General features: G+C 35.6%; 1 protein-coding gene across 2 annotated transcripts in view; it reads left to right on the top strand.

Annotated features, from left to right (window-relative positions):
• The window catches only part of PAX5 (paired box 5), a 261,003-nt gene that overhangs the window by 21,517 nt on the left and 215,092 nt on the right, over positions 1-24,394 (top strand). For both annotated transcript variants that reach the window (XM_081318426.1, XM_081318427.1), the window contains exons 2-4: positions 6,485-6,650; positions 12,053-12,250; positions 21,997-22,061. In XM_081318426.1, coding sequence (XP_081174552.1) covers positions 6,485-6,650; positions 12,053-12,250; positions 21,997-22,061 — 429 coding nt within the window. The remainder of the gene's footprint in view (positions 1-6,484; positions 6,651-12,052; positions 12,251-21,996; positions 22,062-24,394) is intronic.

Genomic DNA, 24,394 nt, shown 5'->3' with positions numbered 1-24,394 from the left:
ATTTCTCTTCCGTACATTTTGATTCTTTGTGTCTGCCCGTTGCTGCTCTTTCTCCGGCTCTAGCCCTCTTACAAAGTTCAAGTCGCTCAGCTGGAATATGTATATTTTTCCTAATTAGTCCGCCTGTGTGGATATAATGGGAAAAAACGATATTTGAAATTAATGTTAGTAGATAGGATTACCACAGCCCAGCTGAGTTGAATGCCCTTCTAAGAAATCTCTGAAATATCCCTTGAATATATCAAGCACTTAAACCAAAAAGTGTGAAAATGTGTTGATGTTTCCTGAGCGTGGGCTCTAAAGCGACGAGGGCTGCTGCTTCTCTTTCTCACGGCAACAGCAAATTAGTCGAAATGGGGTGTTTTAAAAATAGCCTTATATGTTTGGACTCGGCTGTTTTAAGTTAGCAGCCACGGATAATATATTTGCTTGGGATTTGCTGTGCCTGAGAGGGTTGGAAGGAGGTTTTTCATTAACACAGGGGTTATGAGAAATGACACCGTCTCTCACGGTGAGTTAAATGCTGGATTAGATCCAGAGATTTCAAGGAAACCTAGGAGAGAATCAAACACATTTCTCTTACATATAGCAGGCTTTTGAGGAAGACAAATGCTCTTTTGTGTTGTCTATTTGTCTACCTAATCGTTTGCTCCGCGAAACCATTTCATGCTTCCTCATTGGATACACAGAGTAAGCACAAGGCAGAGAACTCAAATGTGAAACTGTTGGCGGCTGTATACCCATAATTCGCCTTCAGAGGAAAGATAACTACTTGGGTGGCAGTATCTGAATTTGAAATTTGTAGGAAATGCTTGTCCGAAACCAAACAGAACCACAAAAGGGTTTGGGGATTTTATGAGAGGCATCTTAACTGTAGAGAAATAACATTTTCATATTTAAAACATGGGGGCAGAAATGTTCCCACTGCCTGCCATTCCCTCCCCTCAGGAAATTCCTTTGTGTTAACTTGAAGAGAGGGTGAGTGCGGAAGCTGCGGGGAAAGGATCCTCCATTAACCTAAACAATGATAAATCGATGTCTTCTGCAGGAATGTAAGGGCAGCAAAAACAAACCGGAAAAAGTGTGCGTGTGTCAGTTGCGGGGGGGGGGGAATGGGGAAAGAACACCCAATTCAAACTGAGTTTTATACTTCTCTGCCCCCCTCCCAACCCCAATGCATTCATGGTAGTTATTTAAATGTCTCCTTTCTCTCCCTGCGTGTGCAGGGGAGAAATAGCAAGTTGTTGTTTTTCCAAAAGTGGCAGGTAGGGGATGAAAACGCGGCACGTATTCATTTACCGCACAGCATTGCCACGTCAGAAAACACTTAGAAATAATAGGAGGGGATGAAACTTCTCGGCAGCACCCTAGACAAACTAACCCCTTCTCTAAAGGAAACAATTTAACTGCAGAAAAAAACTGACTTTAAAACCAATCGTAGTCTTCTGGATAAAGGTTTGCCCTATCTTCCGCCTGTCTCCTAAACGACTCCCTCGAGGTGAAGGGAGCTTTTGGTCTGAACCCCTTTAAACAAGGGGCAACTGCTTGTAAAGAAAACACGCAGACGCCCTCTTTAAAAGTCACGCGCAAAAAAAAAACCCCGGCAATCATCGGGAAAATAAAATCTCATTCCCGGTCAGAGTTAAGGCAGAGGCAACCGCGGTACGCATTTGATTTTGCGGGAAAAACAAATCTAAGTTTTTTTTTCTCTCTTCTTCTTCCTATCATCAAAAGCATCAGAGCAAACGGTCTGGAGAAAAGCTCCATTTCAGCAGCATCTTGTCCATAGAAGAAGAATCTTAGGCGAGATTCCTGGGGCGTCCGGCTGTCCGTTTCCCCCCCTCTATGGATCTTTTTGGCATAATGCCTTGCCTCGATCTGCTCTATGAAGATAGCCAGTAAATAGCCGTTCTGCACACCGGAGTTACTAGAAGAATTAGCTGGCAAACTAACGTGTTTTTTTCAGTTAGCAGGGCAGAGCTTAGGCGGTTATCAGCAATGAAGAAAAGAGATCTTAAACCTCTTTTAATAACCTTTCTAAGATCTTCTTCCTTCATCTGTTAGGGCCAGTTTCTCTCGCGGCTCGTTCTTTCATCAACTTTTATTCTCTGAGCACGCTGCTTTCTTTTGTGTTGACGATTTGTTTGTGAGAATGAGATTGAGAGAAAAGAAGCATTTTGGTTGCGGTTGACTTACCCTGTGATGATTTGCTCAAAATGCCAAAAGTTGTTGAGTTTCCAAATCAGACTCTCAGTTACATCCACCTTAGGCTTTCACCACCAACAAAACACCTATCATATATTTGTTTTTTTTGGGAGGGGGGCAAACTGAAATGCTTGGAAAAATTGAAATAATTTGGTATTTTACTGTAGAGAGGTCAAGCTGTTTGTTTGCTATTATCACGTGCTGAGTCAGCTGAACTTTATAACAACAGGGAAATCTTGAGGATGAACTCTGCAAGTGATCAAAATGTCTAAAATTTCCTGTCTAAACTGGACTAGACAGGCGGAAGAGTGTTAAGAATTAAGGTATGGAAGTGTGTCAGAACAATACATATACTCATTTTTTTACTCATTCACACACACACACACACATACCGGTAGACACTCATTCCAGTATTCACACTTCAAGAGTTTATATGTATATACTCAAACAATTTAAGGCTCAAAGAACAACTGGCCTCTTTAATGCCTTTGTAGTGATCTTTTCTTGGCGTCTTGGTGATTATTTAACAAGATAATGATCCCAAAAAAGCACAAGTTACAAATATTAATCTTAGAGATGATTGTATGTTCATATCAATATCTTCAGGTGTACATACTGATTGAGCATATATAATGTGAGAATTAGGTAATTTTACATACTTTTAAGCACTTTAAAAACCAACACAAATCCCTGTCTACCACAAGTATGATGTCTGACTGCTAACCGAACACCCTGAAAAAAAAAATCATACACACACACACACACACACACACACTGCACATGCCCCACAGATTCTTCTGTGGAAGTTTTTGGAGTAGCTAATTCGTTCCTGCAAGTGTTCAAGCTGATTTTCTTTCTGGGACAAATCAATTGTTCATAGAAGTGAAACCATTTTCATTGTATGCAACTGAGCTGGATTGGATTAGCTTGCCTGTTGAAATGTAAGCTACATTCCCCCATCTCATGTCTTCTAGCCTTCTTTCTCATGTGCTGGGCTACTTCCTTAAAAGCAAGGAAGGTTTGACCTATCAAATCTCCCCCCCCCTCTTTCCACTGGGTTACTTTTAAGACATCTACCTGCTAAGAGAGAATTTCTGTGTGACAATAGGAAAGGATTATAGGGAAAGGTCCCACTGATGATGGGAGTTTCTTTTTATTGCAACTAGTCATTCCCTTGCCATCCCAAATACTTCTTCAGAAAAAAAGATGAGTGGTGTAAATCTGGAGCTCAGAGTCACACAAATCCTGGAAGGGCACATCTATCTGTGCTTGCTTGCAGATATTTTTACCGCTACTTGCATTTTTATCATTTAATGTCAGAGAGCAACTGCAGATTCAGCTCATGGGAAAAATAGGGGAAGCTCTTTTGTATTGTTTTAGTTCCTTGGCGTTCTTTTCTGCTCTCTTCTTTTAGAATGACTTCCTTCCTTCCTTCCTTCCTTCCTTCCTTCCTTCCTTCCTTCCTCCCTCCCTCCCTCCCTCCCTTCCTCCCTCCCTCCCTCCCCCCCTCCCTCGATTATTGGAACCAGACTGAGTTTGGGAAGGTAGAGTAACAATCCTTTTGATATACACACACCACACACATCAAGTACCCTGGATTGTATGGCTATGTATGAATGTCAGCTTTTTTTAGACTTGGTCACTGATTTGACTATCATTAGTCTAGGGTTGTGCTCCTTAGTTTCTTTTCTTATTTTTCTATAAAGGTAAAGTTAAGATATGCAATTCTGGAAATTCAACTTTTACACTTGCTTCTGCAAATCTCAGCATAGATAGAGCCTTGCGGATTTATTCAGCGAGGCTACAGTTTCATACACTTATATAAAACTGCTGAAACCCCACAAATACTGGCTGAGTTTTAAGCAGTTCAGCAGCTGTTTACTATCTTTTATTAACAGATCTGACTGAGCTGTGTAGAGGAACTGCAATTATTGTAGAATTATTAAAGCATTCCCTAGCCTTAATGAAAGTTCTACCTCAAGATATAATGGATTTTCTCTGTTTTTATGCTTCTCTCTTTCTCTCCCTCTTCCTCCACTTCATATCCTGTTTCCCTTATATTTACATATATTTTGATACATTGCAGCAATAATACAATATATTACTGACCTGCAAGTCTGTTAGCTTTGGAAAGCTACAGGAAAGCTTTCCTATCTCGCCTTATTTAACTAGTCCAATAGACGCAGCAGTTTCACTAACTCTAGATTGATTCCCTTGACAATGAACTGTTTCACCTATGAAACTGGAACTTATGCACACTTCCAGATCAGAGTAATATACAGTCCATATTAACTGATAAATTAATTTCTTTCCAAATTGCTGGAGTTCTAATTAAGTTTGTAAATCGATAAATGTTATATTTCAGTGCATTTCTATGAGCTGAAATTTGCTATCCCTTTGCAAAGCCATAGCAATTTTGAGGGATTTTTTTAAACTGTGCAGCTAAGAGAGTAAACAATAATTCTCTTAATATCAGAGTCATAGTTAATGTTAGTAAAACCAGTACCTGAACATTCTGTTCTTTTAACAAACTGTCAAAATATACTTTTAATTTGGTTTACCCCTTCTTTCCTTCCTTCCTTAGACAATGTTCTAAAGATCAAATAAAATATTAATAATTCAGACAAAACAATAAACACAAAACTTTCTAAACTTCAGTTCCAGGGCAAAACAACATTTTTCAGTTAGCCTTACTTATTCAAATTAATCTTTAACAAGTAATAATGGACTTTCACTATATATCAGTTTTGGAAGATACATACAGACCCTGTCAGGTTTATCAATAGTAACATTATTGAGTTTAATAAACATGGATGATATAGTTAACAAGATTTTTATTTAATGCAGAATTAGTAGATTGTGTTCGGTTCAAGCCTTCGGTAAATAGAGAAATTACTTTATTCAGTATTGCCGATAATGCTGGCTCTTGCAATTATTTGTGTTCAACATTGCTACTTCTTTATTATAGTTTGTCTGATGAACAATTTCAGAGTTAATTATATTTTCTCACTATTCCATGGCACTGCATTTCATGCTTATTGGTTTTATCCAGTTAGCTACTATTTATCTAGTTGGAAACCATTTTACACCAGATGTTTCAACTTATTAAAAAATAGTGAAAATGTACATATAGGAAAAAATAATAATCCTGTCTTGCTGAGCCATGCAATATGGTGCCTTAATATTTTCATAGGCATTGTAAAATATGTAAATCTGAAATTATTCCACCCACACAGACATTCATATAGAGCATTAATAACTGAGCTATGATATTGAAAGAAAAACAGAATACTTTTGGAAGCCCCATCAATGGAGCCACCTTTCCAAATTTGGCCCTATTTCCTCCAGAGATGAGCATAGTTTGGCTTTATTTACCATCAAAGTTAGACTGACACACTTACTGTAAACATATTTACATGCAAGTAAATCTGATTGAATTTAATGGTATTAAAACAAGCATGCTAAGAATTGTAGCTTCAGATTTACACCTTAAATCTGATGGCTATCATTCATAATTTTTTGGTGCCAGATGAGTTCCAGGCTGGCCTAAAAATAACTTTTGAGAGATTTCCCCCCCCTCCCCTCAAATTGGAGGCCTGAGTCTCATGCCACATAATCCTGGGTAATTATTGAAGTAATTAGAGTTACACAAGTGTAAAATTGCTATCAGTGTCAAATTAGGTTTTAGTAAATAACATTGTTCCTCCTCCTCTGAGCAAATAAACCATAACCAGCATTTCAGAAATGTCCAAACTCTTATGAAGAAGTTATTGAATGCTTAATGGCAGAGGGGAAGCCATAGCTGCAGGAAGCCTTTTTAAAGCATTTTCTAAACAGCCTCAAAGATATATATATATATATATATATATATATATATATATATATATATATATATATATATATATATATATATATATATATATATATATATATATATATATATATATATATATATATATATATATATATATATATATATATATATATATATATATATATATATATATATATATATATATATATATATATATATATATATATATATATATATATGTTTGTGTGTGTGTTATGTTTGTGTGTGTGTGTGTGTGTGTGTGTGTATGTGTATATATGTGTACATGTGTGGGTGTGTGGGTGTGTATATATATATGTATGTGTATATGTATATGTATATGTATATGTATATGTACATGTATATGTATATGTATATGTATATGTATATATGTATATATATTTCTCTGCTTGCTTGTTTTTGTTTATTTCACCCTGTATCTTTCAGGACATGGAGGAGTGAATCAATTAGGGGGTGTTTTTGTGAATGGTCGGCCGCTGCCTGATGTTGTTCGCCAAAGGATTGTGGAACTTGCCCATCAAGGTGTTCGACCTTGCGACATCTCCAGGCAATTGCGAGTCAGCCATGGCTGTGTCAGCAAGATTCTTGGCAGGTAAAAAGCAGATCAAAGTGCATCTGACAAATTCTGAAAAAAGAAAAATAATGCATGCTGGAGTTATTCTAAGAAACAATTCAGCTAGCAGATTTGTGAAAGGTGACCAAGCCAGTAATAAGAATTGTTGAAAAATGTAGCTGGAAAATGCTTTATAGTTACATTCTTGAATGTGAAAGAATTTGTGATTATCGTTACAGGTATCATAAGCTTCTTACTGAACCTCTGAACTCACCTGAGAAATTGTATGAAATTTCTATTTAGTGAAAGGAAACTTGTTTTCTTTCTGCAATCCCCAATCCATGCTAATTTAGCAATAATTCTACTGGCCTCTTTGAGACTACTTTCAAGTAAATGAATTGAAATCCATGAATTTCTGTCTTTAGTATTTGAGTATACTTTTGACCAAGGTTTTAAACTGCAATCCAAATCATTTTCTTGGTTATGAGATGTACTGAGCAAAACAATTTTTAATTTTGAAATGGCAAGTGCTAGTTTCACCTATTAAATGGATAATTTCAGAATTCCTTTTTGTAATTATACACACACACACACACACACCAGTATTTTAATTTGCAATGAAAATTAAATTGGAAATAAAGACAAATTGCATATACAAATAATGTAATAGTATTAATGATACTTCAGTTTTGTTGTTCTGATCTAGGCAATGTAACAACAGTAACATTATTTATTTTTAAAAATGAAAAGAACAACTTCCAATAAAACAAATGTAGATTGAGAAATGGTATGTCTGAGACAGCATCATGATTTTGAACATCAATATAATGCTTCAATGATTTTTTTCTCGATTTAATAAGATTGGATAGATACATTAAATTGGTATAAGGGGAAAAATAAATTAGAACTAATTAGTTAAATGTTCTCATGAAAGGTAGTTTGTAGATGTACCACATTGATTTCTATTACATTAGTGATATTTTTGCCTAATAAAAATCTTTCATCCTAAAATTTGTCAGTGCTTGAGGTATTATGGATACATTTTTTCCTGTCATCTGCACAGATAGATTTTTACATTTGCAAAAGTTAGAAAATGTCAACATTTGGTCATCTATGTAACAATCATGAATGAACCGACTTGGAACTATGACACAAATAAACATAATGGCTTTGATTATTTTTTACTACATATGCACAAGACAAAACTCTTAATTTTTTATCTACTTTTCCCACATGGCATTCTTTGAATCACTTCTATTACTTCCTCTTTACTAGCTAGCCATAGCACACAGGTGTGAAGATCTGTACCTAGTACTGTAAACCAAAAGTACAATTTCTAATGAATTTGAGCAGAACTTTTATTTTAAATACTTTGCTAAATTATAATTCATTAAACACTTATTCTTTAATCTAATTATGTAAGTTTCTTAATTATGAGAGTAAAGTTTTCCTACTGATATTAAAACATGATGTTTAGCATATTAAATATAGCTATGAATCTGATTTATCTCTGTACTCTGTGCTGGCTGCCAGTCAACACTAGACATATAGAAGGTCAATAAATATAAAAGAATTTGAATCTTTTTTCCTTGCAATTATTTGATATACAGTAAATATAATAAGTTTCAGAGAATGAAACACAATTGGTTGTAGGTTTATATATGGAGAAATATGACTTCATACGTATGTGTGCATTCTAACATTGAATTCTAAAAGATAATTTATTCTGGAAATATTCTGCTGATTTTAGCAGGACTGCTTTTCAATAAATAGCCTTAAGAGTTGCAATGCAATTTATATTTCTTAAAAGAGGCAAGCTGGTAAATACAAGGAAAATGAACGTCAGCAGTATTGTACAATTACACCTTTTCATATATTTTATTTTTTTATACTAGACCAGAACAATAATGTTTCTGGAATGTTAAGTCCTATTTCTTAATGGCAGTAGTTGGTTTTGTGCTATCCTGCTTTATTATCCTTTCTTCAATTCTTTTGGAAGACTAGATAACCATTTTGATTGGTATCAATGACTGAAACAAATAAACAGGTCAGAAAGAACATGTAATGATTTCAATGTTTCAGAATAGATTTGTCTTCAGAGGTATTTTCATTATTCTGGAATTAAGAATCAAGTTCTGGAGCTTTGTCACTTAAGTTGTCAACCATAAATTGAAATTTCATAGCTCATTATTTTCATAAGTAATAATTACAGTTCATAAAATGTCAGTATAATTGGAAGACACTCTTTCCTTCTCTATGTGTGCATCTAGAAAAATAAGAGAAGCCAGACATATATGAAATTGGATTCCATCTTGGGAACTAATATTTCTTAATTTACAACTTTGAAATCTAACCATGGTGCAAAAGAAATAGTTGGAAATATAAACTACTGTATGTAACATTAATAATTTGATAAGAGTTATGAATCTGTGGCCAGTAGTGCTTGAGAATATTATCACAGAAGGTACATATAAATGGACAGCATGATGAATTCCAGAAGTAATCACAATCTGAATACAAGCCTGTTTTGTGACTTTTATGGTCAAGCCAGGATTGAAAAGCTATAGTTTTCTTCAACTGTATATTCATTTGTCAGAGAGTTCAGTTTGTGTTCTTGTCATGCACAAAGTAAATATTAATCATTACTTGCTTCAAGGCAAGACTGGTATCATGAGATTAGGATAAAAAAATCAAACCAACAATCAGATCTCATTTACTTAAATGTTTAAAAATAATGCAAGGCATTTTTACTGGCTGATCTCAAATCAAGTCCAAACTGTCTTCCTTTCAGTAGTGTAACAGCACTGGCTAATGGTTTAAATAGGCCTGCTTGCCATTGAGCTCCTTAAAGCAGCCAATTTAAGGACCAAACGTCAAGTATCACAAAGAGGGCCAATTGTTATTAATCTGCTATTATTGTATTTTTACTGCTGCGGTTGGGGAGAGATGTTTATGGATTTTCTGCCTCGTGCTACCGGTGCAATTTGACTGACTTTGGGAATCATATACCTTGTTTTCCTGCATGGGTGATGCTACTTGCTGCATCCCCAGGCAACAAAATGTCAGACCAGTTAAGACACATTACATCTCTGGTTTAACTCACTGCTGCCACACTTTCTTTTGGCAACCAATTTTTCTCAAATTCATTAGAAATTGTACTTTTGGTTTACAGTACTAGGTACAGATCTTCACACCTGTGTGCTATGGCTAGCTAGTAAAGAGGAAGTAATAGAAGTGATTCAAAAAATGCCTTGTGGGAAAAGTAGATAAAAAATTAAGAGTTTTGTCTTGTGCATATGTAGTAAAAATAATCAAATCCATTATGTTTATTTGTGTCATAGTTCCAAGTCGGTTCATTCATGATTGTTACATAGATGACCAAAGCAGGAAAATTATTCTCTAAAGGCATCTAAAAGTTCTTATTTCTTTTTTTTATTAAAGAGTTTTACAAAAAATTTTTTTACAATACATATCCCCAAAACCCACCCACCCCAAACCATCCCCCTTCCCCCCCACTTCCCAGAGCTAAATACAGGGTTATAGATATAATAATCATATTCTAACTAAAAATTATCCATAATATAAAATTAACCAAATTCATAACGTGCTTTAACTCCCCTTTAACATAGATACATACAAAGTACTAACACTAAAATTAATAACAATATCCCTCTAAAATCTACTCATAAGCTAAATGGAACTTTTTAGTCCCATATTTATTCTGAATATAATCTATCCATCTCCTCCAAACTGAAATATATCTTTCTTGTGAAGGATCCTTCAAATAAGCAGAAATCTTAGACATTTCTGCAAGATTCGATACTTTAAACACCCATTCTTCTATGGTAGGCAAACTATCCTTCTTCCAATATTGTCCCACCAGTAACCGTGCTGCTGTTATCATATTCAACATCAAATTAATTTCTTTAACATCACAATCTACAACAATGCCCAATAAAAACAATTGCGGAGAGAACTTTATCTTTCTCTTAAAAAGCTTTTGAATGTTCCACCAAATTTTAACCCAAAAAGCTTTTATATTTCTGCAAGTCCACCACATATGAAAATAGGTGGCTTCTAAACTACCACATCTCCAGCATTTAGACTGTAAGTTAGGATACATGTTAGACAACCTTTTGGGATCCAGATGCCATCTATAAAACATTTTATAAAAATTTTCTCTTAAATTTTGAGCCTGAGTAAATTTAACATTTCTAACCCAAATTACCTCCCAAGTATCCAACGGAATTAGTTCCTGGATATTTTGTGCCCACTTTATCATACAATCTTTAACTAATTCCGTTTCCGAATCCAATTCAATTAAAACATTATATATCCTCTTTATATGTGCACAATTTAAATCTCTAATTTGTTTTACTAAAGTTCTTATTTCTTATTGAAGGGCTGCCTTGAGTATCCTGGCAATTGACAAGCCCTAAAAATTTATTAATTGAATTAATAAATTAATAATTCTTATTAGGTATAAACACTAAAACTATAACTGAACAGCAGGTCACTTCTTTAAAAAGCTAATGGAAATAGCAGGCATGTTGAATGGGAACCTTTTCCTTTGGATTCTGCACAAACATTACATTTTTTTGGATAATTGTTCCCCCAAAAGATGAGGTTCAGTTATGTTGGATTTCAGTTCCACAATTCCCAGTGGATAGGCCAAACTGAATGGGGATCAAATAAAATATATTTGGAGGGGACCATTCAGGAAAGACTGTAGTTGACTTTCATTTCAGTATCCTGCTTTTTTGTTTAACAACTTATCAGGCATCAAGATAGATAGTACCAAAAAAAAAGATTAATCTCTAACAATAGAGGTGAAAATTCATTCAACAAAGTTGAATTCAACTTCATTCAACTGAAGTTCAACCACTATAGTATATAGATAATCCTCCACTTACAAGTTTGTTTAATGACTGTTCGAATTTACAATGGCACAGAAAAAAGTGATTTATGACCATTGCAGTATCCCATAGTCACTAGGTTCATGCATTTTTTTCATGATGCTATTTTAACACTTTACGGCTGTATCATGTCTTTGACAATATCCTATAAATATGGCACTGTCGAAATACCAGTTTGATTTAGTTTCATTACAAATTAATAATACAGTTTTTGAGATAATTTTAAATTCAAGCGTGACCTTTTAACTCATGCAGTTTTAATTGCTGGCAAAAAAAACATGCAACATTATTATAGTTATTGCCTTTAAATAACATATAATGTCAAATCTAAGAAAAGGAAAGAATATATTATTAGTATCAGTGATTGTAATACAGTAAAGATGGGTTAATATATTCCTACTGAAAATGCTAGAACCTAATTTGTGCCATTCTTAACTTCTTATCATTGATTGGATGTGGGAGGAAAGCTTATCATTAGAATGCTTTCTAAACCTAACTTTCTCTTTCTTCTGCATTTCACCCCAGGTATTATGAGACTGGAAGCATTAAGCCTGGAGTTATTGGAGGATCAAAGCCAAAGGTTGCCACGCCCAAAGTAGTAGAAAAAATTGCAGAATATAAACGCCAAAACCCTACCATGTTTGCTTGGGAAATCAGGGACAGACTTTTAGCAGAAAGAGTGTGTGATAATGACACAGTGCCCAGCGTTAGTTCAATTAACAGGTAAGACTCTTAGGCTGCACAGTAGAGATGCTTTTTTGGCAGTGTTCATTATTATCTGAAAATGACACAGGATTATTTTGGTTATTTGCATGGCTGTTTTTTCCTAGGTGCAAAATCCATATGCAGCAATCACTTTAGTTTTCATCTAAGTTTGCTTCAACTGAGTCAAACAGAAATACTCTCTAATGTGGGATGGTAGCAGTAGTAGAAATAATACATACTCATACACACAGAGATAAGATTAACAGAAGTATTTACAACATTTGTCCGGATTTGCTTTTTTTTTTTGGTGCTTTTATAAACTGACACTTTGACATTTGAATTCTCAGGAGAAGATGACAGCATTAATATGTCATATAATGAAGTTAGTCCAAAATTAGTACAATTAAGAAATGAGCAAGAAATAAACTAGGGGAAAGATCAGATAGTCTAGATTTTCCTGCATCTCTATTACCGCTGTATTGAAAGGAAATCAATAATTTATCTGATAATAGAAACAAAGGTGGACAATCTAGGCTGGAACTGGTAAATTCAGTTTCTTGACTGGTATAATGAATCTATGAAGTTTATTATTATTTAGCATATGATGAGAACATAACAGAATCTATCAGATTTTAGTTTAATTTTGGAAAATAGTTTGCCATTCTAATATACAACATGCTGTTAGAATAGAACTGTGTATTATGTAGTGATTTGAACTTGTCTGATGCCAAAACCAGTTATGCTTACAAATATGTGTACTTCTTGCTTTTTCAAGGAAAGTTGGTCATTTATTTTATTATTTATTTATTAAACAAATTTATACAGCCGCCCAATTCACACGTAAGTGACTCTGAGTGACTTACAACCTTTAAAATACCCATCCCATCATCCTAATGCCTGCAATAGTAATTCATCACATCACAGATACATGTTCCATAAAAGCTGAAATATTATTTGGATGTGATCCCCAATCTATTCCCTGTTGGTTCTATTTAAATCCACATTTTGATCAAAAGTAGTTTGCTGTGAATTTGTTATCTGGTGTGTTTGTTATATTATTTTTACTGAAGCATTAAGAAAACACTATTAAGAAAAGTGTTCTGTATTAAGATATGCAGTATAACTCAAGCTGGAATTCCCATTCTTATAGGAATTCAAGCTAATTTTGCTAGCTTTTCTTGCAATTTGATAGTACATCTCAAAATTTCCTGGGATATTGTAGGTAGTTCTAAGATGTTATAGAGTAAGTCAAACCTATTTATGTATTTATTGGTATGTATTGGTTCAATTTAATGGCTACCCATCTCAAAGAAGTAATTCGGCAGTTTGGCGGGTCGAATCCCGAGTGCCGCGTAACAGAGTGAGCGCCTGTTACTCGTCCCAGCTTCTGCCAACCTAGCAGTTCGAAAGCACGTAAAAATGCAAGTAGAAAAATAGGGACCACTACGGTGGGAAGGTAACAGCGCTCCGTGCGCCTTTGGTGCCTAGTCATGCCGGCCACATGACAACGGAGACGTCCTCGGACAAGCGCTGGCTCTTCGGCTTTGAAACGGAGATGAGCACCGGCCCCTAGAGTCGGAAACGACTAGCACGCATGTGCGGGGGAACCTTTACCTTTACCTTTAACAACATTTTAAAATAAGCAAAAGAAAAACAGAAACTACAAAATAAATTGGCAGCTGAGATTTTTTTTCTTTAAAAAAGTATCAGTACAGATGTAAATACAAATACTTCAACAAATGTATTTTACAGATTCCAACCCTAAGCCCAGGAACGCAGGGCCTTGCAAAAGGCAAACATATACCGTAGTAAATATAATATAACATAATATAAATTTCTATCTTTATCCTGGTCACTTTTATTATGGCCAGAAATATGATAATATGATACCAAAGAATCTTACCATGTCCATTATGCAGACTTTTTAGGCATGCTATATATTGGTTACTGTTAAGCATGACTGTTACTGTTGTTATACCCACACACACACACACATGCATGCACACGCACACACAAACATATATAAAACAACAGTATATAACAACAGTAACATTCAAGGACTTTGTCATGATTTAGATTTGATTCCAGAAAGGTGCCTTGGAATTTTCTAGAAATGAATATATCGTAGCTGTTTTCAAATATTTAAAACAGTTGCAGAGGCCAGCTACATGGTCCCAGGAAAAGGCACAGCTGCTCAAGTTGTACACTTGTGTTCACTGCCCCTTTCCAGATTTTTCTGAATTACTGCATAGCCCTAATAATTTCTATGTTTATATTTTCAATATAATTAATAATATAATTCCATTTGTACAAATCAACATGAAATGAAGTTTTACGTACATTTAGCATTTTAATAGTAAAATATTCACAATCATAAGAGATTAAGAAAAATGTTCACTATACTAAAATGAAGAATGTCAATTTTTCAGTGGATTGTCAAATTGTATTTAAACAACTACCGGTAAGTATTTTGCAGTTGAATTACATAGTTTCATGTATATTTATAATAAGAAGAACATTTGCTTAAGTTTGGATTAAAATTAAGAAGACTACCTGCAACTTAACATATTTCATTAATTTTAATGAAAAATATGTGCAACCAGCTTTTTTGTGAGGGGAATGATTATTTGAAGTGCTATTAAAACATTAAAGTTGATTTCTTTTCTAAATGAAGTGAAAGCACAATAATTAATCACAGCGGCTAAAATAGAAATTCTAGCTATCTGCACTTTTGATGAATTTTGAACCAGTTATTACATTTACTTTCTTTTCTGCTACAAATATTATAGGATTATTATGGGCCAAAAAATGGTTCTGCAGTGACCAGCTACATAAATCTATAACGTTGTTGCTATCCCACCTACATATTATTATTTAGGAAATTTTATATCACCTAATGTTGTAAGATATATTTAGGTAAGACTGAAAAGTAAATTAACAGTTTGACCTACAATCTAATTAAAAATGTTCATGAGGTAAAACTAGCTTAGTCATATTAATATCAGTATGATGTAATTGGAAGAAGTTCAAATATCTTTGTCCTTTGATTAAATCACCTCCGTTTGTGTTGTCTTAAAATAACGTTTGTGTCTTACACTCACAACAAATCATGGAACTAGCTCTGTATTCAGCAATATTCATGCCACTTTTATGAAGAACGTGGTATATAACTACACAGAATTTTTTGCTGAATTCAATGAGGCTAATTTTAAAGAAATCATAAATGCTTTTCACTGTGTTACCTGGCCTTTATGGAAGCTGTTAACAAAAAAAAACATTTCAAGCAACAAATACTTTCTCTTGTGTATAAAGATCTCATGCCGATATAAGAATTATCTTAATTTTAATTTACACCAGGTGCTTTAAGTAATTGATTTTATATTCTTCTCCTTCACTACTCCTTTTCCCTTTTATAGAATAAATCTATGTTGTCCCCATGAACTGAGTTCAATTTGAAGATGTCTTTATTTTTGAATTAGAGAAATCTCTGCTGCAAATATTTTGTAATCTAAAATTGGTCCTGTGAAGAAAAAAAAGTGATAGGCATTGAACGGCGAGTATAAAATAACAAGACAATGAAGAAAAGATGAATATTTATTCTTTTTATAGACACATGGTTTTATTATAGATCGATGCATACAAATTGATGGTTATGGTTGCTGTGTGATCCAGGCAAATTATAGAACTTGATCTGCTTAGCTTGCACAGTGGACATTGTGCCAGATATGTTCTCTACACTATTATCATTATCATTATCATTATCATTATTATTATTATTGTTGTTGTTGTTGTTGTTGTTTGTTGCATAGTCAGCCAGATGTTCAGAATGGTTTTTGGCACTTTTTTCCACCTTTTGAGTTTGACTTGGGATAGGCAGATGTGGATGTTTGATGGTGTTAAAGATATTGTTGCATGATGTAAACTGTTCAGAGTAAAACTGCCTTTTACAATTGACTGATGGTGATTTTGTCAATACCGATGATGTTCAAGTGGTGCTCTAGTTGTTTTGAAGTTGGACAAATGCCCCCTATTGGTACTATCTCTGCTTTCTTTTGCCACAGTTGTTCTATTTTTATTTGCAGGACTTGTCATCTTCTCCAATTCCTTCTCTTCTCCTGCTGTTTCCAGATATCGCCACTATCCACTATTTTTTTTTGCCTTATTATTTTTCTTATTTCTTATTTACTAAACTTAAATTTCATCTCACGTACAGACAATTCGAGAGGCAACTCTAGACGGTTTACGATCAATAAAAAACAATAAGATAAAATATTTAAAACATTAAAACAACAAATATTAACGCTAACTTTGAGTTAAAATTAATAAAGATGGGAGGAAAGGGAGCAAGAATGGTAGAGGGAGAAGGTGGAATTTTATCTTAGTCCATTAATCACCTCTAGAATGACCCAACCCCATCGGTGCCCCAGACCAGTTGACAGATTTGTGTCTTTGGTTCCTTTTGGAAAGCCAAAATCTTACTTCAGGGGGCATGACGTTCCAGAGAGTGGGAGCCACAGCAGAAAAACCCGTCCTGGACCCTGCCCACCAAAATTCCTTGACTGATGGAATCTGCAGCATGACCCTTCTGCTGGCACGGGTGGAGCAGGCCAGTCCCACAAGGGGTGAGATGACACATCAGATAACTTGGACCCATGCCATGAAACACTTTGAAGGTAAGAATCAATACCTTGAATTGGACTGGGAAGCAAACTGGCAACCAGTGCAGTTCACACAAGAGCAGTGTAACATGGGCCACCCTAGGGCAGGGGTCCCCAAGCTATACGCCACGGCCTGGTACTGGGCCTCAGCCTATTGGCCAGTGGGCCACAGGAATGGCTGGTGTGCACTCCTCACTCACGCTAGCGCTGCCGTGCAGATACTAGCAGCCTGTTTGTGCATGCGCGCACGGGGGCATGCATGCACACATTTCCCTGCTCCTCCTTTCTCCTCCAGGCCACCAATCCAGAAAAGTTGGGGAGCTCTGCCCTAGGGGACCCAAGAACTGCCTGTGTGGCTTCATTCTGCACTAGCTGTAGCTTCCAAATACTCTTCAAAGGTAGCCCCTTGTAGAATGCTTTGCAATAGTCCAAGTATGAGATGATCAGGATTTGAGTGATGGAGTGCAGGAACTCCTGATTCAGGAAAGAAGCAACTGGTACACATGATGAAGTTGCACAAAGGCTCTCCTGGCCACGAGTGCCACCTGCTCTTTGAACAGGAGTTGCAAGTCCAGGTTGAGTACCGGGTCCATCTGGGACAGTGCAATCCCATCCCAAACTAGGTACCAGGAACAAACGGCATCACACCCATGTTTGCAAATTATATAGTGTAAATACTGTACACAGTTGGATTATATATCTTTAAATTTCAGTGTCTGGGAACCAGGTATATGAGAAATACTGCTGATGAAGTGTCAAAGGGTGGAAAGTGACTTTCACCAATTATTTTTCTGAAATGCTTTCCCTCCCACAGATCTGCTCTAAGAGGTGAGGGATCAGTCAGAACAGCAAGGTCAGATGGGAGGAAGAGAATTTCCATAGCTCATAGGAACTTTTAGGCCTAGAGAGACTCTAATTTGTAGGTGTCAAACTCGCCACATCATGTGACATGTTATGACGTATCACAACATTTTTTGCATTGCCGGAGCTGGGCTCATTCTCCGTATAATGCAACCAGCCTGCAGGCTGGCAGTTTGACACCCCTGCTCTAAGTAAAGATAACTGTGTTCATGAGTAGCTAATCTTAATATTGATTTCATACATCGTGTGGCCATTAAAACCCAATAAAATCCATGGCATCATCTAAGTCATATACCTGGAATCATAGTGTTGTATGTAAGTTGATTGGCTTTTCAGTTCTTTCCTCTGGGTTGCGTATTCACAGCAGGGTCCTGATTTTATTCCACTCATTGATAAAACACATTGCAGGCACACAGATCATCTATTGCTTATATTCTTGGACTAGTGAGGAAAGGAAAAGAAATGTTTTCTGGATGGCAACTAATCTTGAAATCACCTCTAGTGAATGAATGCTTTATAGTTCTGACTTGATAAGTGGAGGGACATAAGTAAATGGATAAAGGTCACAGACAATTCATGTGCCATCTGAACAATAATATTGTTGTTTGGTTTTGGACCAATGGGCTTTGTGGAGCTAGACATTGTGGTTGGAAATTGAAGTCTGGAAACTGGGCACGGAATGGCTGTCCTCCAGCTTTACTGCCTTTATTATTTTTTGTTCTGTTTTTACCCTCATCTGGGTATGGATGTCTAGACAGCAAGAGAGCGGGCAGAGAGCTATCAATGACTTATGCAAGATCACAGAATTTCATTTCTTTTTTTTTATTGAAAAGTTTTACAGTACATTTTATTTAAAAGGTAAAGGTAAAGGTTCCCCTGCACATGCGTGCTAGTCGTTTCCGACTCTAGGGGCCGGTGCTCATCTCCGTTTCAAAGCCGAAGAGCCAGCGCTTGTCCGTGGACATCTCCGTGGTCATGTGGCCGGCATGACTAGACGCCAAAGGCGCACGGAACGCTGTTACCTTCCCACCATAGTGGTCCCTATTTTTCTACTTGCATTTTTACGTGCTTTCGAACTGCTAGGTTGGCAGAAGCTGGGACGAGTAACAGGCGCTCACTCTGTTACGCGGCACTCGGGATTCGACCCACCAAACTGCCGACCTTATAACAAAACAAAACAAAAACCCTCCCAACCCCCTCCCCTCTTCCCAACCCTCCCCAACACCTCCCTCCCTCCCCCTCCCCCCTCCCCGACTTCCCAGAGCTAAATACAAGGTATAAAAATAGAAACAATCATAATCTACCATATGCAAACAACAATAAACTGTTAAATCTATCGCACTTTAACTCTTATAAAATGACTACAAGCAATATAAATATCACATCAGTACTTATTCAAATGCTAAATGAAACTTTTTAGTCCCATATTTATTCTGAATGTAATCAATCCATTTTTTCCACTCCACAATATCTCTCTGCTGCGAATGGTCTTTCAAATACGCTGAGATCTTTGCCATTTCTGCCAGGTTGGAAACTTTTAAAGTCCATTCTTCTATAGTCGGCAGTTCTTCCTTCTTCCAATATTGCCCTACTAAAAGTCTTGCTGCCGTAATTAAATTCAACATCAACTTAGTGTCCACACCAGTAGTGTCAGTAATAATGCCCAGTAAAAACAATTGCGGACAAAACTTTATCCTTTTCTTAAATATCTTCTGCATATTCCACCAAATTTTAATCCAAAATGCTTTAACCTTCTTACAGGTCCACCATATATGAAAATACGTTGCATCTTCACCACCACACCTCCAACATTTAGGCTGGCAGTTCGGATACATACTTGCTAATTTTTTAGGATCTAAATGCCACCTATAAAACATTTTATAAAAGTTCTCTCTTAAATTTTGAGCTTGCGTAAATTTTACATTTCTCACCCAAATCTTTTCCCAAGTATCCATTGTAATGACTTCTTGAAAATTCTGAGCCCACTTTATCATACAATCTTTAACAAGTTCTGTCTCTGAAACAGAATTTCATTTCTTGTTATAGAGGCTTATTTATCCAGTCATTTCTCACTGTATGTGAGTTCATCTTATGTACCTTTGAACATTTACCAGAAATTGCCTATATATTTGAATATCCATAAGGTCATTTAGTGGAATGATTGGGTTTTTTGAAATTGTAAGAATTGGAGAACTGGATGGCTTGAAATTAGGATGGTGTTCAAGTATGCTTGTGAATGTGAGGTAGTCTGTAAAAAGCTGTGTATTGTTAAGCTTTCAATAAAGAAACTGAACACTGAAGGGTCCTTGGTACTCTTTGTGCTTGGTTGTTTTCTTGTTTTCGTTACCCAAATTAGGTAACATCATCAGTGCTAATTATACACGTGCCTTCAAGAAAACAACCAAACTCAGAGAGCACAGAGGACCCCTCTAATATTTTCCTTTACCCAAACTTAGCACTATTAAAAAAATCCATTTTTTGTAGGTTTATCATAGACTTACCTATTGTGACATTGTTCTATATTATCCTTATTATAGGTTAAGAAAAGTTTAAGGGATTTTAACAAGTTGAATCATGACTTAGTTTGTGACTTAATTCCCCACTGTTTTTTTCCATAAGGTGTTAAAACTATTAAGAATGAATTCACCATCCATGAGCCTTTTCAAGAATAGTTTGCTTGGCAAACAATTACTGCATAACGCTAAATGAAAAACTTGCTTCTAGATTTTGTTTTAAATACATAGCTTTAAACTATATATTTGGGAAAATAAATTTATGTGGGTCATCCGCTAAAAAAAGTACATAATCATTGTTCATAGACTGGGGAATTGTGCAAACTTGGGAAAGTAGATAATTTGTTATAATAATTTTTCACTTACTTTATTAAAAATACTGATATCATGATCATCATGATTATCATCCCATCATCCCATCATTTATGTCAGGATGAAAGCTTAAACATACTGTATAGTAAACTGTTTCCAGTTAAAACTTCAAATTGAGTTACGTATACTGTAGATTTTTTTGTTTTAGCTCTTCTTACTACATCTACTTACTCTGTAGATGTCCTAGAGTAGATGTCCTGATTTATTCCACAATAGTATTTTCCCCATGCAAAAATACATTAAACCAATATTTTTTTTAAAAAAAATGTATATTTATTGTTGCAATAAATGTGTCAATAAGTCAAGTTATAGTCCTTGTTTGTACTGGATAACATACATTTGTTGAATGTAGGAATAGTCTAGGTTTAAATAAATGGCATAAAAATCTTTCTCTGAAATAATGTTAATGTTTGGGGCATTTTTTGCGATCAGCCAATGGGACCAGAAGGAAGGAAATCAAGACCAAGTACCTGGTTAATGATAATAAGGGTTCACCAATATCTGCAGGGCTGCTCAAAATCTGCAAGGTGACAATTGTAGCAATGTTGCACACGTGGGACAAAAGGGACTGTACTTGGATCACAGTGGACCTGTCATCTTGCAGATTTTGACCCCTTCTCTATGGATGGCCCTGCTTCCTTTGTCTTAATTTTAGATTAATACATCTAATTCAATAATTTCAGTTGCCTTAGTCTTGATAAAATTAGTCATAATTAAGTTTCACGAAGCAAAAGACATGCTGATTATTACTGGTAACAATAATTACTTGAAATCTGATTAATATCTATGGGATTTAAATAAAGCTTTCTTTTTTGGAAGGGTTGGGGGAGAACATTTGCGGGAATGGAGGTATTGGTTGTTGGAATCAAATTATTGTTTATACTTTATTTCAGGGGTCTTGAAACTTGGCCCTTTTATGACTTGTGGACTTCAGCTCCCAGAATTCCTCAGCCGGCTGGCTGAGGAATTCTGGGAGTTGAAGTCCACAAGTCATAAAAGGGCCAAGTTTCAAGACCCCTGGTTTATTTGATGTTGGTCCACTTACTAAATTGTCACTCTTTCAGCTCTTCTTGATGGGGTAATAATACATACATTATTCTGACTGTCCAAACCTTTCTGAATGTTGCCATCTTTCTGAGAATGTGTTCAATACAAGATTAATTTTGTGAATATCATCTCTTTTTTTTACTCTCTTTCAGCAACATTTTCAGGTGTTCACTATAATGCTCTCTGGGATATATCATAGTAATGAACTGGAATAATTTGCTTGGATATCCATTATTGTTAATTATGTTGCATAAATAATTTGTCCTCTGTTGTTATTTATATAATTGTAAGTAGGAATTTGTCTGTTATGCAGGATTATTCGGACAAAGGTGCAGCAACCACCTAACCAGCAAGTCCCAGCCTCAAGTCATAGCATAGGTAATGGAAATTGTCCGTGTATGTGGTGTGTATGTATTCATTCTAAGGAACTTTTAATCACTCTTATGGCCAGAAAATTCTGCATAAAACAGTTCAGCACACGTACTAATGCACCTTCTTTATCATTCTACATGGTAAATGAATTTTATAAATACTGCTAAAAGGTTTTGAATTTTACTGATTATTATGATAAATAGCTTTCACCATGAGACAGAAAATTGAAATCTAAACCCCCCCAAAAAATCATCCTACTAATGGGGGTCTATAGAATGTCAGATAATTAAAGTAATAAATCAAGAAAAGGATAGTTCTTCATAACATTTTCTGCATCATTAGTCAGTAAGTAGTTTTGAATGTGTTTTTTTCTTCTATCAACCAAGCCTTCCATATTTCTTTGTGCACTTGCAATTTTGAGTGAAGAGGTAGCAAAACTTTGAAAACTTTATTTTGCTCTCTCTCTCTCTTTTTACCTAATTCAGATGCATGCCATCAAATGCTAGTCATTGAAAAATAATAGACTTTATAGTGGGTTTTTTTTGGCAGGGACTCTAACACAGAAAAAGAAATGCTTAAAATAAATTCAGCTAATTTGAAGTTACTTACATAATATATTCAAGCCAATATGCTCTTGCTGAAGAACCAAAGACGAGAAATCAAAATACTTTAACTGAACTCATTTTTAAAAAAGATTACCACAGACACCTTGATTTTACAAAAATTCCCTCTGGGAAACTTTAGAGAGAAATGAATTTCAGTAAATTTTATTTGGATTATTAAAAACAAGTTTATTAAGTTGCAGGCATTGTTTTAAATATAAAGACCTTTGAAACAGGTCAAAGGGAAATTCATTCTGCTTGATTTCACTTGAGACTGAATGGATTTAATTCCAGTTATTTCAGCTCAAGATATGGATGGGTATGTAGAGAAGAAATTCTCTGTCTATTAATTTGTAATTGTCCCTCTCACTTCAGTTCAATTTTAGGGTCTTTTGTGAATATCCTACACTGCAGTGATAGCCCATTCATGCCCTTCATGTGTTCCCTTTTGAGTTTTGGGGTTGGAAGGAATAGTGCCCAACAGGAGAGGGTGTGAATGTGACCAAATTGCCTGTTAATGACTTTATTAGACATATTGTTTTTGGTTTGGATGTTTCTGTAAGCTGCCTAAAGCAGGGGTCTTCAAACCTGGCCCTTTTATGACTTGTGGACTTCAACTCCCAGAATTTCTCATCCAGCATGCCTGGCTGAGGAATTCTGGGAGTTGAAGTCCACAAGTCATAAAAGGGCCAAGTTTGAAGACCCCTGGCATAAAGTCACATTATTCAGGTTGGATAGCCATGCAAATTATTTAAATAAGTAATATTTAAAAATTAAATAAATGTGTGTTTCCCCACTCCATGCCTTCATCAGAAAGCAATCTAATCCATCTGATGTGCCCTTTCTACCTCTTTGCTGAACCTCTAAGGCACGGGTGTCCAACTCGCCACGTCACATGACGTGTTGTGATGTATTGCAACTTTTTTTGTATTGCCAGGGCTGGGGTGGGCGCGGCCTCTGCATGATGCAACTGGCCAGTGGGCCGGCAGTTTCACACCCCTGCTCTAAGGTTCCTCTAGAATGGAAGCTACTGAATGTTGTAGGTGATGCTTTTTGTGAATATGCTGAGAGGGGAATGGAGCAGGCAGAGAAATCACTTATCCAAGGTTCCTGATTTTTGTATCATGTTTGACTTCTGAATTTGTGAAGTCTAATTACATAGAATACATATAATCTCTTAAATAAATTAAACTGGATCTTTATTAGCCATAAAACCAACAATGGATGGCACCGATATGCACTCTGCATACTTAATTCCAATTTCAGTGTGTATTTTGCTCCAAGATTTCCAACCAAATCAAATTATCTCAGTAGTGAACCAAGCCAGTTGTATCATTTGGCAGACTGAGTTGTCTACTCCAGCACGGAAGATTTTGGATATTATTGAAGGGCAAAATAATGTTAGTTATTTATATATGTTTTGCATTTGTTAGAAATGCCGTTTGCAGACCAAGAGATTCTGTTATACACAAGACCCAGAGCGTTAATTACTTTTAGTCTAAACATAAAATGCAAAGGCAGCAACAATTGTTACTACAGCTCTCTTTCTCACTGCAAGTATCCTAGAAGTAGTTTCCTTTGGTCTATCTTATTCAACGTCTAGTTTGAAAATTAAGTTTAAATCCTTTGTTATTGTGTGTTATTATGTGGGCCCAAGCCCTAACTGCATTCCTTTTTAGACTAATTTATTGTAAGCAAATGGCCTTGTATATGCTCTCCTGGGGAAAAAAATACAAT

Source organism: Vipera berus (genome assembly GCF_964194415.1).
Source record: "Vipera berus genome assembly, chromosome: 2".
In the NCBI taxonomy this organism is placed as follows: Eukaryota; Metazoa; Chordata; class Lepidosauria; order Squamata; family Viperidae; genus Vipera; species Vipera berus.
This window is presented reverse-complemented; position numbering and strand designations above follow the sequence as displayed.